The 19,026-nt window shown below is 49.7% G+C and overlaps 1 protein-coding gene across 2 annotated transcripts in view; it reads left to right on the forward strand.

The window, feature by feature from the left end:
• The window catches only part of ADD2 (adducin 2), a 349,565-nt gene that overhangs the window by 174,679 nt on the left and 155,860 nt on the right, over window positions 1-19,026 (forward strand). For both annotated transcript variants that reach the window (XM_085633439.1, XM_085633440.1), the window contains exon 8: window positions 17,557-17,655. In XM_085633439.1, the coding sequence (XP_085489565.1) occupies window positions 17,557-17,655 (99 nt within the window). The remainder of the gene's footprint in view (window positions 1-17,556; window positions 17,656-19,026) is intronic.

Below are 19,026 nucleotides of genomic sequence, written 5' to 3' on the forward strand. Positions count from 1 at the left end.
TCTGATAAGTGACATCGGCAATAGCTTTCTTATCAGGAATACAGAATGATACACATAAGGAACAGAGCAAGGGACCACATTGGACACAGATACAACAAGAAAACAGAACTGCTACAATGATACAGAGACCAGTTAAAACCTTTCACCCCCAAGCAGTGATCAATGCCCAAAACCATCCAGAAAAGGACCAAGTGCCGTTTTCTGTATGGATTTCAGCTGCAATTTTATGCAGCCTGTTAATAGCATTATAGACTGATGGCGTGTGGTCAGGGATAAACACACAACTACTTCCGATAATTTTACAAGCTCCACCTCGGTCGGCTAACATAACATCTAGCACCATGCGATTCTGCAATGCAACAATTCTAGTAATTTGCAATTCTTCCGTAAGATTCCCAAGAGCAGCAGCGGTTTGGTTTGTCACAGCCTCTACCACTCTTGTTAACCTTCGAACTTTCCTACTATTTAGGGCAGCTCCAACAAAGAAAAACAATCCTAAATTAAAATCAATATACTGTTGCAGACTGGTGTCAGTCTGATCCACGTCATCAATTGATAGAGTACGTTTATACCTATTTACAGTCACATTGTTCAACAATTTCAAATCTTTATGATAGGATGCTGGTGCTAAGAATACAGGAGGTAATAGGAATGCCACATAACATACCCCGGACCAACCAGCTGGCAAGCGGTAATAACCTTTATTTCCACATACAAAGTATGTATTATGGGAGGCTAAGAAGGTACTGTTATTCAACCCATCAATGTTCAAAACGGTAATACAATCACTAACGCCAACAGGAATAAAACCCACACTCTGGACACACAGGTCCGCTTGAGCTTGTGCCACTTGAATCACAAATTTGTCTTTTCCCACAGTGTCTCTGGTGTTCGTGAAAATATAGGGAATCGATTCATTGTCTGGTCGGTATTCTTCCCATTCCCAAATTGTCCCATTCGCTTGTGGATACCCATCTTTATCCTGATGACATTCTTTATTGAGTCTGAAGAGTAATCGTCCCACTGTGGGTTTCCGAGTGGCAAAAAGCAAAGTGTACCATGCTCTACAAGAGCCATTATGAGAGAAAGGAAGTGGTATGAATGGCGTTCCTCCTTTCTTCTGATGAGCTGGCATCATACCACATATCCAACAGTTCGTAGCATTCGTAGCAACGTGGGTATGATGCAACATCTGGATGAAAGTGTTATTCAAATAAGACTGACGATGCTTCAACTCTTGATACGGTAATGTATAAAAGTAGTGCTCCTCAGGCACTGGAGTAGTCAACACAAGTAGTTTTCGAGCGGGAGTCACATCCTCCACAAACCATGTGGTTATCCCAACAATAGCTACTGTCAGCATAAACCCTGATGCACAAAGGATTTTCTTTTTCTCCATGTCAGAATAAAGAGTCAATATCTTCCTGAAACTAAAGGTTTGTCAGAACTCTTCCCCTTGGGCAGCGGTCGATTTCTTCACCAGCGGGCCAAGACGGGTGTCGCTACACTAATGCAGGGCTGATCCCCCCCCCCTTGCCTCATTGGCTCTCCGTTTCACTAACCCAAGGGCCGTTCTGACAACATGTCCCGGTACTGAAGAACTCACTTCCTTGGCCTGAGATGATATCGCTTTCCTCCAAGAATCGCGTGGTCCGGGAAGAGCTCCTCAGTGTCGTTTGGCTCCGCAGCACGGCCTTTCTCTGCAGCCAGGATTTCTCGTTGATCGGTCAATACAGCAGGCTCCACCAATCCGGGCGGTACTTTCCGACAGTGCAGGGAATGGATCCAATTCTTTCTGTTGGAAACTCGCACAGCCGTCCTCGTTGCAAGGAGGACCTGCTCAGGACCAACCCATCTCGGTTCCAAGCTGTTCGTCCTGTCGAAAATCTTCACCATAACATAGTCGCCAGGTCGGAGACTATGTCCTTCACCGGTAGACCGATCAGGGAGCGCCTCCCGGACCTGTTGATGAATAGAAACCAAGTTATCCGTTAACTGCGCCAGATAATCATTCATCATTACACAAGGTACATCGTACACAGTCTTAGGTTTTGGTGGACCCCAAATATTCATTGGGCGTCCAAAGACAATCTCATACGGTGTAAGACCGGTCCGAGAGTGCGGTACCGATCTAATTGACAATAACGCCAGCGGTAAAGCATCTGGCCAAGTCAAAGACGTCGAAGCTTGGATTTTAGCGATCTTGAGCTTCAGCGTACCATTATACTTCACGACTAGCCCCGCAGATTGAGGGTGAAACACTGCGTGGAACTTCTGGGTGATGCCCAGGCCCTTCAGAACATACTTTATAACATCCGCTATAAAGTGGGGTCCGTTATCACTCCACAGAAGTCTACAAACGCCATATCGAGGGAAGAACTCCTTCAATAGCAGCTTAGCGGTAGTCATTGCAGTATTGTCTTTCGTAGGGTATGCTTCAACCCATTTACTGAAGGCGCAAACCACTACTAGAGCATACTTCAAATTATTACAGCGCTCAAGCTGGATGTAATCCATCTGCAAAACCTCAAAGGGTGCAGTAGGTGTCACAAATCCTCCTGCTGGAGTTCGAGTACCTTTCCCTGGGTTGTACCTTAGGCAGATCATACAGGTCTGCACCACCCTCTTTGCCGTGCTAGCAATCTCTGGATGCTCCCAGACTTGGGTAAGCAATTTCACAATTGCGGAAGCTCCAACATGTGCTAGCCCATGTGCCATCTGAACCATAGGTTGTACAAAAGCCGTGGGTAATTTCCATCTATCCATCTGCTTATTTCTCCAGCAGCCCTCATCATCCAATTCTCCCTCACTGGACCATTGCTCCCGTTCTTTATCCGAAGCGGTCCTTTGCATTTCTCGCACTTCTTCCTTCGCATCGTGCCATCTTTCTACCTGTGACTTCACTACATACATGGCCGTAGCACCGGGCTGCATCGCAGTCTCCCGTGCCACCCGGTCTGCTAACGCATTCCCTTCTCCAACTTTATCGACTACTTTCCTATGGGCGCTACATTTAACGATGGCAATTTTCTCCGGATATGTCAATGCAGTTAAAAGATTGTGAACTAACTCCCCATGCATTATTTGTACTCCATGTGACGTTAAAAACCCTCTCTCCTTCCAGAGCAGGCCGAAATCGTGCGCTACTCCGAAGGCATACCGGCTGTCTGTATAAACATTCACACACAATCCTGTACTGAGCTCACATGCTCGTGTTAATGCTATCAGTTCCGCTGCTTGAGCTGATTTCTGTGGTATGCGTGCTGTCTCCACTATTGTTTGCAATGTGGTAATTGCATACGCTGCTGAAGTCGTACCATCTGGTAGCTTCAGGCACGACCCGTCCACCCACAGTTCTCCATCCACATCTGGAAAGGGCGTATCCTGGAGATCAATACGACCCTTTGTTTGTTCCTCAGTCACAAGAATACAATCATGTGCTTTCTGTGCTTTAGACTGAATCTCGGGGTATGGCAACAATGTGGCCGGGTTTAACGTTACGCACCTCTTTAACGTAATATGAGGAGCCAAAAGCGTCAGCTCATATCCCGTTAAACGGGCACTGGTCAAATGCTGCGTCTTTGTTTGATTAAGCAGGGCATCAACAGCGTGGGGGACTAATACCAACAGCTTATGAGATAACACAATTCCCTCGCTTTGGCGTATTGACACAGCTGTCGCCGCAACCGAGCGAAAACACCCTGGTAATGCTCGGGCAACAGGATCAAGTACAGCCGAAAAATATGCACAAGGGCGCTGCTTGTCGCCGTGCATCTGCACTAAAACTGATAATGCACATCCATCTTTCTCATGCACATACAACGAAAAAGGTTTTGTATAATCAGGGGTCCCTAACACTGGTGCTGAACAAAGGGCCTGTCGTAATTGCTGGAAAGCAGCGTCACACTCATTTGACCAAGGAATCGGAATAGGCGTGTCTTTTGTCAAAAGGGCTAATAATGGCTTAGCTATATGTGAAAACCCTAATATCCATTGCCTACAAAAAGAAACAAGCCCCAAAAATACACGCACGTCCTTCTGCGTGGATGGCGTCGGCGTGTCCAGGATTACTTGGATACGATCTGGTGTGAGTGCACGCCCCTCCTTAGACAAAAGGTGACCCAGATAAGTCACCTTTGGTCTACAGAACTGTAATTTCTTCCGAGATACTTTATGATTGTGGGATGCCAAAAAGGAAAGCAAGGACAACGTACTCTTTTCACACAACTCCGGAGTGTCGGCCGCCAGCAAGATGTCATCGACATATTGAATGAGGGCGACACCCTCGGGCAGAACAAAGGAATCCAATTGTCTTTTCAAAGCTTGACTGTAAATGCTAGGGCTTTCTGTGTAGCCCTGAGGGATCCTACAAAATCGGTAAGACCTATTATTTAGAGTGAAACCAAAAAGGTATCGACTATCGGGATGAATAGGAATTGAAAAGAAGGCATTTTTCAAATCAATAACTGAGAACGTGGTCGCCGTAGGCGGGACCAAAGTAAGCAACGTCGTGATATCAGAAACCACTGGGTACTGAGGTATCACGATCTTGTTCACTTCTCTCAAATCAATTATAAACCGATAAACTTTGGCATCCGTATCCTTTTTCAAAATGGGTAGAATCGGGCTATTACAGACGTTGTAGGGAACTTCCTCCACTACTCCCACCTTAATCAATTCCTGCACAATCTGTATAAGAGCCTCCTCCCCCTCCTGGGAAATACGATACTGTGGGAGGCGTGGTAACACCGCCCCCTCCTGGACACTAATGTGAACCGGCGGAATCACCATCTGTCCCACATCAGTATCCGAAGTGGCCCACAAAGCACGAGGGAGGGTAGCTAACACAGCATCCTCTGCAACCACACACATCCGTTCAGACCGAGGGTAATTGTCATTTAATATCACCCGCACTCCAGCAGGGGAGCAGCGGATCGTAGCTCTGAAGTGCTTTAGCATATCAAGGCCCATAATGTTGTCCGGCGTGTTTGGGGCAAGCAAAAACGGACAAGGTGCAGAAAAGGAATCAACCTGAAATGTGAGGGGCCGTGAAAGAGGGCTTCGGGAGAGTGTACCGTCAAACCCTACCGATGTAACCATTAAGCCAGATGGGGGAGCCCTCGGAACCAATTGTTTAGACAGCGCACTACGAGTTGCTCCTGTATCCACTAGGAACTGATCGGTAGAGCCCAAAACCTCAGCTGATACGTAAGGACCCTTCTGATCAACCGGCACCTCAACTGATTCTAACCCCCATCCAACGCATTCCTATGCATGCTGAGAATCATGGTACCCAGAGCGGTCAATCCCCGACACTTGATACTGGGTCTGTCGATCGAAAACATTAGGTCTATCTCGTTGCTGCCCGGCAGGGTCAAAACGAGCGTGATCGTTAGAATTCCCTCTAAAATTCGAGAAACCCCCTCTACCTCTCGGGCCACCCTGACTATGCCCCTGACGCGAAGCATGCAACGCCGGGCAATCTCTGGCCCAATGTCCCGATTGCTTGCAATACGCACATTGATTCCTATTCAAATCAGATCGGCCCGAGGGAGGACCATAAAATCCTCCCCTACCTCTATTAACACCCCGTCGGGGCGGGCCATATACTTGTGCCAACATCACCTTCGTTTTTAAATCTTTCGATTTCTTCTCCTCCTGGCCCTTCGCTTCTTGCTCCTGACGCTCATAATACTGAGCTATAGTCAGGAGGGCTGTCGGGGTCGCAGAGGACCAAGAACTCTCACTCGCTTTGAGACGGGCCGCAATTGCCGGCAATAAATTCGCCACATATTTATCAGCAAAGAGGTGTCGACCCGTATCATCCGTAAGCGACTGACCACTAAAATCATGAAACGTCTCCTCAAAGCGCGTAAAGAAATCTGCAACTGACTCGTCAACTTTCTGCTTACACGAAGCTAACATATTCCAGTCAATCTTTTTAGGGGGGATGATTGTCTTCAGCTTAGTCAGAATAGCAGCCGGGAGATCTAAGATAATCTGAGGTGGTTTCTGCGCGGGCTTCCTCTCCCTATCCTCATCCTCAAGCTCAGACCACCGAGCCTTAAAAGCGGCTTGATCATCCACCTTCCGGACAGATCGCCACATATCCGGTGGTAGAATAAGGCCAAAGAACAGATCTATATCCGCTAAGGTCATAGTACAAGAATTCAAGGCCCCTTCGACTTCTTCGTAAAAGGCCGCTGGATTCTTGCGGGGATCAGGCAATGCATTCTTTAATGCCATAACATCAGCTCTATGCCAGGGAGTGTAAACCCAATTATACACGAAATATCCCTTAGCATCGGCGGAGGTAATGTCCGAACTAGTCCCCGCTCCTTTAGGAGGAACATAAAAAAGGCGCCGCCTCTCGCATTGGTTTAGCATGCACTAGGTCACTCTTATCTGACTGGGAGGTGAATGAGTGGCCATCTCCGGTATGCGGATCCGACTGCTTCTCCTCCTCAGCTTGTTGGCGCGCTTTTTCTTTAAGGCTCCTCACCGCGTCCCGCAATGCAAACAGCCGCCGAACCGCATCAGGCGCCTTAGAGGGAGAGAAAACACCGTTACGCAATGCTTTAGCATCTAATACCACATCGTCAGGCTCAAAGACACTGGAATATTTCCGGAAAGCAGCAATCCCTTCCTCAGAAAAGTGGCCCAAAAAATACAACTTTTCTCTATCCTGCCACAGCTCCCAGGAGTTCAACAATTCATCCAGGGACAACTTGCCCTTGAGTGCACGAAAAGAAACTTGCCGAAGCTCACTCATTCGGTCAACCGATAGCATGGACCGCGTGTCTACCTTACCCGGAACCGATCCAGAATCTTGTGGCCTCGGGGCAGACGCGCCAACATAAGGGGGCGGAGAACGATCTAATAGGGAAAAATCATCCTCAAGATTAGTAAGGACAGGATAAAGAGGCTGCCGAACAGCATATTGACCCGACACTTGTAGCCTACGCTCCTTCTCCTGTCTCTCCGCCTGTTCTCTTTCCTCCCGACGCTTCGCTTCCTGTGCTCGCACATGATCATTCTTCCGTTGCTCTTTATCAAACAGCGCTTTCTCACGTTTCTCTCGCTCACGCACTTCCTTCACCCACAACCGCACACACTCAAACATATCCTGACGAGCACGCCGTTTGCACATACACTGTTCCACATACTCAATCTTACGCATATCAAACGATCCATACAAAGGCCATCGTAACTCAGGATCCTTCTTAGTATATTTCCTCCATACTGTGCTGTACATTATGGAAGAAAGACCATGCTTCACATACATATCCCTATTAGGAGTCCCCTCTGGGGGAGCCGGAGCAGATTCCTCGAGGTTTAACCGGTTTCCAAAGCAGCAGCACCACTTACGGAGTGCGCTAAAAGCAGGCATGCTCAGAAATAATGCAAAATATGCAGTATTATCAAAAAATGGCACTTAAACGTTGCGCCGTTCAAAGTTACACAGCTCCGGAGAAATCTCTCCACATTACCTGCCTATATGTGTTGCAACGCATATATTTTCACAATAGCCAATACAAGATATGACCGGTCATCACAAATCAAACTCAAATAGCCAAACCAGGCTTCAAAAACTCGGAGCAAGTACCGTACAACGGTTCTTACCAATCAAGAGTCCAGATTCCAACTGCCAAGCTCCAAAATTCGCCCAAACGGCTGTCACGGCAGGACCGACAGAAGAGGTCTCAGTCGAGGACCGGCGCCACCCAGATGGTCAGTTCGGAAGGGAAGGAAGAAAACCTCGGGAGGCCAGGGCTGAAAGACGCCACTGGCAGTGATCACATCCCCGGCCAAATTCCTCACCTTCGTCGCGACCAGTCCTTCGAGCATCCGAGTCGATGATGAGCCCCACGTGACGGGCGCCAATTGATGAATACAGGCCCCAGCTAGGCCCGCAGGACACAAGGGTTCGCTCTCCTGCAATGGAATCTATAAGGAAGTTGGCCCGGAAACTGCAAAGTACAAAGACAAAGTTTATTAACCCTTAAGGGTGGTCCTACAATCCATACAACACCCTTCGGTATTGCATAGAGTAGCACACAGAACTTGCATACACGGTCCCCTTTTATACACAATAGAGGGGCTCATAAGTGGGTGGATACAACATGAGGCAGAGAATATTACCTTTTATGGTCATTTTCGATACTGAATCAATATATGGGCGGAGCTGACACACTCCTTGAGCCCGCGAAAACATGGTCAAGCAAGGCTAACTGATAACAGATGTGGTCAAGTCTGGGCATGCGCCAGACGGACAAAGGAGCTATTTATAGACTGTTACTAGGCAGAATACAAGAGCAACTAACACGAAAGTAGGACTCTTCTCGTGTTGAGCACGTGGAGACATGACAATACAAAATGGAGTCCAAACTTTAGTCAACATAACAAAAGAGACATGCTCTAAGGAAGGGGAATTCATGTCTTTAGTAAATGCTTAATCACATCGTCGTTTCAATTTACAACATACCTATGTAGATAAGTCTGTCTGCTCTGTGCCAAGCTACCAGAGGGTGAGCAGGTTATGTTTTGTGTCTATCTAGCTTCCTCGGATTAGAGTGGTGTGTTTTGCCTGGCTTGGGTGAATACCTTAGCCATCCAGAAACCCCATTTCTAACAACATTATTCTTGATATAATCCATTATACACACACACCAAATTTCTTGATTGACAATCCAATAATATTGGGAAGCTTAACTGTCTTGTAATAAATTAATATAATCATTTTTGTAATTCAGTCTTCAACTCATGGTGCTATTGTTCGTTTCTGTGAGATTATTTTATTAGCTACTGCCATTGCTCCAGAAAGACAATATTTTTTTCTTCAATGATAAATCCAAGTCAAAGGGACATGCAACACCATCAACCATGAATGTACTAAACATTTCCTAGTCACCGGTTAAAGTCTATCAGCAATATCGCTCCACAAACTTTGGAAGAGCCCAGTACTAAACTTCTCAATGTGTCCCTTGGCCAAGCCACAGTCTCAACCATAGTTGATCTAAAGTGTTTCATATGCACAGAAGTCCAATGTAGTTTAAATAATATTTTTATTGGATAAATATCAATGTCAGATATAATTAAATTTTAGCCTGAGACTATGTATGCCACACAAGTTGTTGGATGACTGGTAACCAGCTATCATTCAGTATTAAGCAAATGCTGGGAAATTCTGGTACATCATAAGCCAACATTGTAATTTTTTAGTTTAACCCAGTTTTATTACACTTTGATTTTACCACAATCTGTTCGGATCACCATTATCAACGTTTGTCAGCTTTGGGCATTTTCAGTGAGGAGATAGCAGTGATCAGTAATCAAATATGAAACAGATCAAGTAGATGAGCAAAACTCAAAACTGTGCTGGGCATGTCGCTTGGCACCAAACGTCTCATCCCCCAAATTATGTAGAGCAAACATGTGTGGCCTGGCGCTTAATGCTTGCTTACAGAGGTCAATAACAGTTGGGCTTTGGTAGTTGCACTGGGACGTGTCCCCTCCGTCTTGTGACACCTGTGTAGTGTATTAGTATATAACAAGATAAATCAAGAATGACAAAATATATCAAAGGGGGGGTCCAAGGGAAAAATATTTACAGACCACTAGATAGCTAATCCCTTATATACCTATAAGCTATCATAACGACAAAGAAATCTAGGGTCAACCAACATGCTAGATCAAGCAAATAGAGCACTTAACATAATCATAATGAATAATGAATCCCATCAGCCACCAGAATAGCAGCCCACATCAATCCTAAGGCTGAAACATGTAGAACCTCTGTTTTTTGGACTTGAGCAGTTATTTTGTTAAAACTGCCTCTACACTGTTTTTAACTTTGTCACTCGGCTAGATATTTATTTTTTTTTTTTTAAAGTTTTTATTGAACAATAATTCGATTATAAGCCCGGGCCTACAACCACCAGGGCCGGCCGCTAAGTACAGAATAAAATATACATTTATCAAAGCTGCAGTCGGTTCCCGGGGCTCGGCCCCGTAGTGACTCCGGATAGTTCTAAAGGAACAGGAGACTTAAGTCCAACAAACACAAAAAACTAAAAGAAAAACAAAAGGCGAGGCATAAAGACAAACAGTGCAGGTCAGGCTTCCTCCGGGGAACTCCAGTTCAGACCCTTAAGCAGCACGCGAAAGGAAGGAGTACCGGGAGGCTGGGGACGGGGGGGGGGGGCCAAGGGAAACGAACGTCCATATGTAGTCATTCCAAAAGGTGCCCGGAACCGTCAAGGGTCAGGGGGACATAGCGATATCGGTGTCCACCAGGGGGGGCGTACAGATACCCCCGCGATATGCATTCCATTGCCCCCAGATTCTGCCCCATGCCCCCGGCTTACCACGGGCAACATACACAGTCTTCTCCCTGAACATACACCAGTCCATATTCTCCTTCCATACTGACACGGTGGGCGGCCGCTGGGCACCCCAAAGCTGCGCTATATCTCTCTTGGCAATCATGTTCCCCAGGGCCGCCCACCGAGTCTGAGCCGCGCTATAATCATTGGGCTCCCACACATTCAGGACACAGCGACGCACCTCCGGCAGCAGCACAACCCCAGTGACCTGTCCCATAACCGTATGTACCCGGCGCCAGTAGTCCGCCACCTCGCGGCACTCCCACAGGATATGGAGAAAGGTGGCGCTGAGCCCACAACCCCGCTTACAGAGCCCATCATCGGAATATCCCATCGAGACTAAGCGAGGACCCGTCACATACACCCGGTGAAAAATCTTAAGCTGTACCAACCGGAGACGGGCCGGAATGGCGACCTCCTTGGGGGACGACAGTGCAGACTGCCAGTCCTCGTCGTCCAATTCCACCCCATCCCCCGTCCAAGCCTCCCGAAGGCGCACCAAGAGGTCAGCCCGATGATTAATCAGTTTCTTATAAATTAAAGAAATAGTACTGTCAGGGACATGTCCGTCAAGTATGCGGTCCTCGAGGGGCGAAGAAACCGGGATCTTGGTCCCCTCTCCAAAGACTGAAAGCAGGGCGTGTCGAACTTGGGCATAGCGGAAGAACTCCCTGTCCGTAAGCTCATATTCGGCCTGAAGAGCCGCGAAAGTCTTAACCGCGCCCTTATGCCACAGGTCTCCCACTTTGCTGATACCAATCGTATCCCACTGGTCAAACCCCTTCGTAGTCCAGAGGCTCCCCAGGCGATCGGAGGCAAACAAAGGAGTAGCACATGTCAGTCGCTCACTCCAGCCCGTGGCCGCAGAGGCAGCCCTCCAGGTCCGCACCGCAATCTTAGTAGGACCCGTAAGGGTCCGGCCAGCCGAGCGGGAGTAAAGCGCCCTGTTATAGTCCCCGCCGGGAAGCAGGAACTTGTCCATCTCATACGCCGGATTCAGGCCAGGCGCATACGTGGCATGGTTGATGGCCGAAAGCTGCGCGGCCCAATAATACCTGCGAATGTCGGGAAGCGCGATGCCCCCGTCGTACCAGGGGAGAGTAAGCTTAGCAAGAGCAATACGCGCCCGCCCGTCCCACACCAATCTCCTCTGCAGGCTCTCCACCTCCCGAAAGTAGGCCACTGGGATGACGTCGAAGGAATTCTGGAGTGCATAGAGGAACCTGGGAAGGGACATCATTTTGAACAGCGCGGCCCGACCCAGCGGGGACAGGGGCAGCCTGCACCACCGGGCCGTGTCCTCTCGCAATCGCCGAAGCGGACGCAGGAGATTCTGCTCATAGCGAGCCACCGGGTCCAGCGAAACGTATATCCCCAGGTACTTAAAGCCGCTCAGAGATACCTGGATCGGAAGCCGAGGCGGCAGGAGAGGAGGACCCCCGGAGATCGGATAGACGCAGGATTTAGACCAATTGATCGTGAGGCCCGAATTATTCCCAAAGGAAGTCAAAACGTCAAAGAGGACGTTGAGCGACTGCCGCGGTGAGGTGAGATATAGGAGAATATCGTCCGCATACAGCGAAACCCGATCCTCAAAGCCCGGGGCCCACCGGATCCCTCTAAGCGAGGGCTCCCAGCGGAGCCAAGCCGCGAGTGGCTCCAGGGCGAGAGCAAAGAGCAAAGGGGACAAAGGGCATCCCTGCCTCGTGCCCCTGCCGAGGGCAAAGGGCCGAGAGACCCGCCCATTCACCACCACCTGAGCCATGGGTCCCGTGTAAAGAAGCTTCACCCAGCCAATAAATCCTTCCCCAAAGCCAAACTTGGCCAAGACAGCCCAGAGGAATGGCCACTCGATGGTGTCAAAAGCCATCGTGGCATCCAAAGAAACCAGCACGGCCGGTTCGGAGAGGAGCTCCGCCCTGGCAAGGGCGCCGTGAAGACGCCGCAAGTTAAGAGCGGTGTTACGATGCGGGATGAATCCGCATTGGTCCGGATGAATAAGATCGCACACGACGCTCAACAGACGATTGGCAAGGACTTTCGCCAGGACCTTAGGCTCCGCATTTAGCAGTGAAATAGGCCGGTAAGAAGTACAGCGGTCTCGCGGCTTGTCCTCCTTGGGGATAACGACTATCGTGGCCAAACGCTGGTCGGCCGGGAGGGAACCCGCCGCCAGAGACTCACGGAACATGCGACTGAGGAAGGGCGCAAGCTTGTCAGGGCGCAATTTATATAGCTCAATGGGCAGACCGTTGGGACCCATAGCCTTGCCCGAGCGAAGGGAGCGGATCGCGGTCGCTATTTCATCCGCCGACAAGGGGGCGTCCAGCCGCTCACGGTCTTCAACGGACAGGCCGGGCAAGGCGATATCCCTCAAAAGAAGGCGAGAGTCGTCCTCATCCCTGTCAGTCACTGGGGAGTACACAGCCCGGAGGTGGTCGGCAAAACATTCCACAATTTCGTCAGGCTCCGTCACACACACACCATCCGCAGCACGCAACTCCGGGACCACACGATTCACTCTCTCCTTCCTGTCCAGCCACGCGATCAACTTTCCCGCCTTGTCCCCGGCATCGTACAGTCGACCCTGCTGCTCCCTATACATAGTTTTGGCCGCGTCAGTGACCAGGGACCTATACTCAAACTGTTTCAGGCTGAGGGCATGGAGCCCGTCCGGAGTGACATTCGCCTCCAAGGCCGACTCCAGCACCACTATGTCAGTCTCCAGCCTCACCACTGCCTCACTCTTGACCCTCTTAGCCACCACTATCTGGGAAAGGGCGTGTCCGCGGATCACGGTTTTAAAGGCTTCCCACAGGGACATTGCAGACGACACCGACCCCTCGTTATCCAGGAAGTATTGGTCCATAGCCTTGACCAGGCTGTCACGAGTCGTAGGGTCTCGCAGGTACCATGGGTTAATGGGAGCGATCCGCCCTGCAGACCGCGGCCCGGTGTCGAAAAGAAGCCACAGCGGAGAATGGTCGGAGATACCCCGCGCCAGGTGCCTGACCTCACGAATCCGACCAGTCTGCGCCGCGGGCATAAGGAAGTAGTCTAACCTAGAGAGACTCCCATGCGCCCCCGAGTGAAAGGTGAATTGACATTGGGTCGGATGCATTAATCTCCAACTATCCACCAGGCCGAAGGTATCCAGCATCCCACCCAGCCATGCCTGGGCAGCGGGGAGGGTCCTTGGTGGGTGACGATCCAGTTCACCCGAAACCACAGAATTAAAGTCCCCGCCCATGAGCAGGAGGCTGTCCGGAAGGTCAAGCAGCATTCGACCCAAGTCAGTGAAGGTGGAGTTCTGGAGGCCCGGGGGGACGTAAACTGAAACCAGGGCAAGGGGCTGCCCCTCCCACCTCCCAATCAAGCACACATAGCGCCCTCTGTCATCCGAGACTATCTTAGTGATCTCCACCGGAAGTGAGGTTCGCAGGAGAATGCCCACCCCCCTGGAACCAGTTGTGAAGCCAGAATGGGCCACGAGGCGGTATCCCCCCCTGTTCATTGCATGACAAACATTACCAACCAGATGCGTCTCCTGGAGAAACACAACATCAGGAGTCAAACGACGCAAATATTGCAGTACTACACCCCGCTTGATACGGTCCCCCAACCCATTGACGTTCCATGACATAAGCCTCAACCCGTCCCCCCCCATCCCCCCCAATAGATCAAGGGTCCCCCAGCCTGCAGCACAGTTCCCAAATGTGGACAAAAATCAGTACCTCGCCCTGTAAACAAAAAACACACAGCAAAACAACCCCACCTCCCCCCCAACCCCACCCCAGGACCAACTCCCCCCACCCTGCACCCCTGCGGGCCAAAAAACCCCCCCAACTTGCAGTGTGCCTGTCGCCCCTCTAACCCCATTCTACGAAAAGACCCCGGAGGAGGTAAGGGACCCGTCCCCGCCCGCCCCCCTCACTAGTCCTGGTTAAACACCATATGCAAGTGAAATAAGACCCGACTGTACAGTGCAAAACGGCAAAATCAAGGACCAAAAGTCATTCTAAAGGGGACCCGTCACCCGCGGTGCCCGCAGAGGGTCCGGGACGGCCACCTCCGTCCGGCAGAGAGTCCAGCCAGTCACTTGCAGCCACGGGAGAGTCAAAAAAGGCTGTCCGATCCCCATGTTCCACTCGGAGTTTTGCAGGGTAGAGCATCGAATACTTTAGGCCTAGCTCGCGGAGACGACGCTTCACCCCTTGGAATCCCATCCGTTGTTTCTGGACCAGTTGCGTGAAGTCCGGATAAAAATTGATGGTCGAGTTCTCATGACGAACCGGGCCGTGGGTCCGTGAGGCCTGCAGAATAGCGTCGCGGTCCCTGTAGTAGAACAGTTTGGCCACGATAGGCCTCGGGGGGGCCCCCGGCCGTGGCCGACCGCCCGGAACTCGATGGGCCCGCTCCACGGCAAAGAACTTACTTAGGCCAGCCGGGGACAACTGTTTCAGGATAAGTTCCTCGACCACGAGGTCAACCGGGCGGCCGTCAGAGGACTCCGGTACACCTATGACGCGGATGTTGTTGCGTCGGGCCCGTCCCTCGAAGTCCTCAAGCCGCCGGGCCATATGATCGTTGACCACCCTGATGTCTCCAAGCGCGGCCCGCAGATCCGACACCTCCGCACCGAGGGTGGAGGTCCGTGTGTCGAGAGCCTGGACCCTCTCGTTAGTTTTGGAGAGGTCGGCCCGGATCAGGGTGACATCAATCGCGACAGTGTCAATCTTACGGGCCAGGGCCTCATATTGCGTCGCGATGGTTTCCCTAATGCCCTCAATGGCGCCCATAATGTCCTGCAGGGATAGTTCCGTAGAGACGGTCGCGCCTCCCTCCGCAGTATCCGAGGGGGGGCCAGCAGCGCCAGAGTGCCCCCTGCCCTGGGTGTATCGGTCCATGTTATTGCTCTGGACTGCTCCCCCGCGGAGGGAAGCCTTGGTCTTGCGGCCCTCGGGACCCCCTTTGCCCCCCATGTGAACACGGTCACTCAAGGGGACACCCAATCAAGAGGTGTAAGGGCACCAGCAAGAAGACCACAAAATGTCGGTAGAGGGGGTCCGAGGCGATAGGCACTCTAGTAGCAGGTGAAAGAAAACCTCATTCAGAGGCCCAGGAAGCACCTCGCCACCCCGAGCGCACCCCCATGCCGGTCTCCTGAAGTGCAAAACCGAAACCGAAAGTGGTGGATCGGCAACTGGCACCGCGCTGAAGCCGCTGTTGTTCAATTGCAGCCCGGCCCCTCGGGTCACCTTCACCCCGGTCACCTCCGTCGGGTGGGTCCCAAAAGTTCCGACGGCGACAACTCAGGATTCCCAGGTCCGATTTGAGTTTTGAAAAGAGATATATGCTCAGCTGGTCTTTATCTCCCAGATTCCATAAGCCACGTCAGGATATTCTCAGGATAGATTCCGAGGAGCAGAGAGGGTCCGGGGAGCCCTGTGCTCACGCGACCATCTTGGATGCGCGCTAGGCTCCTCCCTCGGCTAGATATTATTAAAAGTTTTTTTCTGTCCTAGTTGATGATTTTAACATTATCACTTTTTCACTCTTTCATTTTATGCACTGCTTCCATCACCACCATTAATACACAAGATAGCCATATAAAGATTCAGGGCACATACCTCATCTTAGATGAATGGAGAGGTTAAGTTTGCCCGTTTCATCTGCAGCCTTGATCAACTTGAGGGCTCAGGAAGGGCTATCGGATCCCAAATGATGTGGGCTGCTATTCTGGTGGCTGATGGGATTCATTATTCATTATGATTATGTTAAGTGCTCTATTTGCTTGATCTATTTTTGTTAACAAAAGTCCCTAGCTTAATTTTAGTTAGGAAAAAATGATTCTACATAGACTTCAATGAGACCTATGTGAGTTCCTCCTGTGTCCAGCCGGAAGACTGATGAAACAAGGGCACAGTCCTGTACCGAGTTTTCAACAGAGAGAGGAAAAGAAAGATCAAGAAGTGAGTTGAACTGGCATCACTTCTTGATCTTTCTTTTCCTCTCTCTGTTGAAAACTCGGTACAGGACTGTGCCCTTGTTTCATCAGTCTTCTCCATTTTTACTTACATTCCTTTGATAATTTAAGATTAAATGCTCCTCTGTCCGGCTGGACACAGGAGGAACTCACATAGGTCTCATTGAAGTCTATGTAGAATCATTTTTTCCTAACTAAAATTAAGCTAGGGACTTTTGTTAACAAAAATAAGTTTGTACCCGTGGTCCTTAGCTACCTCTACCGGGTTCCCTTGTTACTTATACTACTATTTGCTTGATCTAGCATGTTGGTTGACCCTAGATTTCTTTGTTGTTATGATACCTGTGTAGTGTAAACACCAGGCCACTGTAGTTGTCAATTGACAATGTCCATTGCCTGATCAAAGTGTCTATGTCCCAGGGAAAGCGCATCATCTGATGGTTCAGATGGTGTCACCTTGGAACATTATCTGACTCATTTCTCACGTGGTCCATCTGTTCTGTTAGAATGGGCTAGTAGTATTGTGTCCCATGAATTACAGTCCACCAGGCCACTATGCTGCTTTTGTAATTGTCATATTGTAGAACACTTGGCTTCAGCCCATTTCTTTAGGTATTTTAACCATAGGGAGAGTGAGGGTGGACTTCCAGATCTGCTGTTTTACCAAGAAGTATGCCAGGTTTGCAAATTTGCTAATGTTTTTGGATTCCTTAGTTCTTAATAATAGTCCCAGTAGTCATGCATCTAGTGTTCATGTGGTGCCAGCTCTGTAAGTTCAAATATCATGGAAACAACTCTGGTTCAGAATTCCCGAATTACTGGACAGTCCCAGACCACACGATAAAAGTCCATCATTGTGATCCTGAATTACAAAGAAAAGAGCTGTTGCACTTGCATCTGCAGATGCACCTTAGTACTTTGAACAAGCTACTGACTGCTGTGGCAGTGTTTCCACAGATCCCACCAAGATGTACTCATTGTCCTGAGGGAAACCTAATTCTCTTTGTCCAGTTTTCATTACATTAGCACCTGTTAGTTACTATTAATTTTATAATGTGTGCTTTATAATTGATAACTAGTATATCTGCTGTAAAATATATAACAATTCCTCTCTTCACTTTTATGTTAATTATATTTTTTTATATGTTTATAAGTAATTAAGGCAAATGTTTTTAATCTTTACAGATCCTAGTACTTAGAAATCATGGTGTGGTTGCCCTTGGTGAATCTGTTGAAGAAGCATTTTATCACATCTTTCATGTGCAGGCTGCATGTGAGATACAGGTGAGCCATGCATTATTTAGTGATTAGAAGGAAGATACCACAAACATAGAATTGTATAAATGTATAAGCAAAAAATGTATGCTGCTCGACAAAGTGAAAACGCTCTTAATGTCTTACCATCATATTAGTGTATTTCAAAGCAGTATATATTTGTTCCCTTGAGATTTTTTTTTTTGCTAATCAAAGTTTTATTATCTTGTGGAAGGACAAAAAACTCAGACATCATATACAACAATCCGATTGAACTGGCATCAAAATGACATATCATGGATTCAATGACAATCAATAGCAAGACCCCCATCCCTCCCCTTAGCCTCCCATTCCCCCTACCCATACTCTCCCCCCTAGAATAAGCCCCCTAACCATTTCCCCCACACCTTGCGAAACTTTTTGGGGCATCCCCGTGCAGCATACAACGTCTGTTTTTGTGCGGCACACCAGTCCACGCCCCTTCTCCCTTTAGCACATTTGGGTGGATCCATTTGCTTCCAGGAAGCTGCGATATCCCTTTTAGCCACAACCAGAGCAGTAGTTAGAAAATATTTTTAATTGCGGGAGCCATCCAAACCCTCCGTTATCCCCAGCAAAGCCATTTTGGGGTCATGGGGGACCTCCCACCCCAGGACCTCTGTTAATTCAAGTTCAATCTCACCCCAGTAACTCCCCAAGCACGGGCAATTCCAGACCACATGGAAGAAGTCCGCCGGGTCTACCCCACAGCGGGCGCATGAAGCATCCGGGGAAAGGCCTGCACGATAGAGGCGCGCCGGGGTCAGGTAGGCGGCATGCAGGTAATAAAGCTGGATGAGCCGCAATCTAGCCGATGCGGTGATCGTCCTGGGCGCCATAAGGGCGTCCCTCCAGTCAGCTTCATCCAATGGGCCCACCCAGGTCTCCCAGCGCTGCCTCAGTCCATCCCAGTCCACCGGGGTGTTATTAACCAGGGAGCGATAGATACAGGAGATTCCTCCCTTCCCAAGGCACCCCAACATCACCTGAGCCGCAGGCGGGCTGTGGTCGGGAATCCGTGAATCCAGAGGGACGTGAGTCTGGACCGCGTGACGCAGCTGGAGGTATTTATAGAATTGCGAAGGGTGCAACGAGAATCGACCCTGAAGCTCCTGAAAGGAACACATGCAGCTCCCCCGCCACAAGTCACCCAACCGAGAGATCCCAAGAAGGTCCCATGCTCGAAACCCCTCCAGCCCCGCTACCTCCCGCAGCCAAGTACCATGCCAAAGTGGTGTGACTAGGGTCAGTGTCCTCGACCAGCGGGTATGCCATAGGGCGGCACGCCATGCCAAGAAGGGGGCCCGCATAACATCCGAGAGCGACAAAGGGATCACCGCCCGTAGAGCATGTTTTGAATGG

The sequence above is a fragment of the Triturus cristatus genome, chromosome 11, assembly GCF_964204655.1.
Source record: "Triturus cristatus chromosome 11, aTriCri1.1, whole genome shotgun sequence".
In the NCBI taxonomy this organism is placed as follows: domain Eukaryota; kingdom Metazoa; phylum Chordata; class Amphibia; order Caudata; family Salamandridae; genus Triturus; species Triturus cristatus.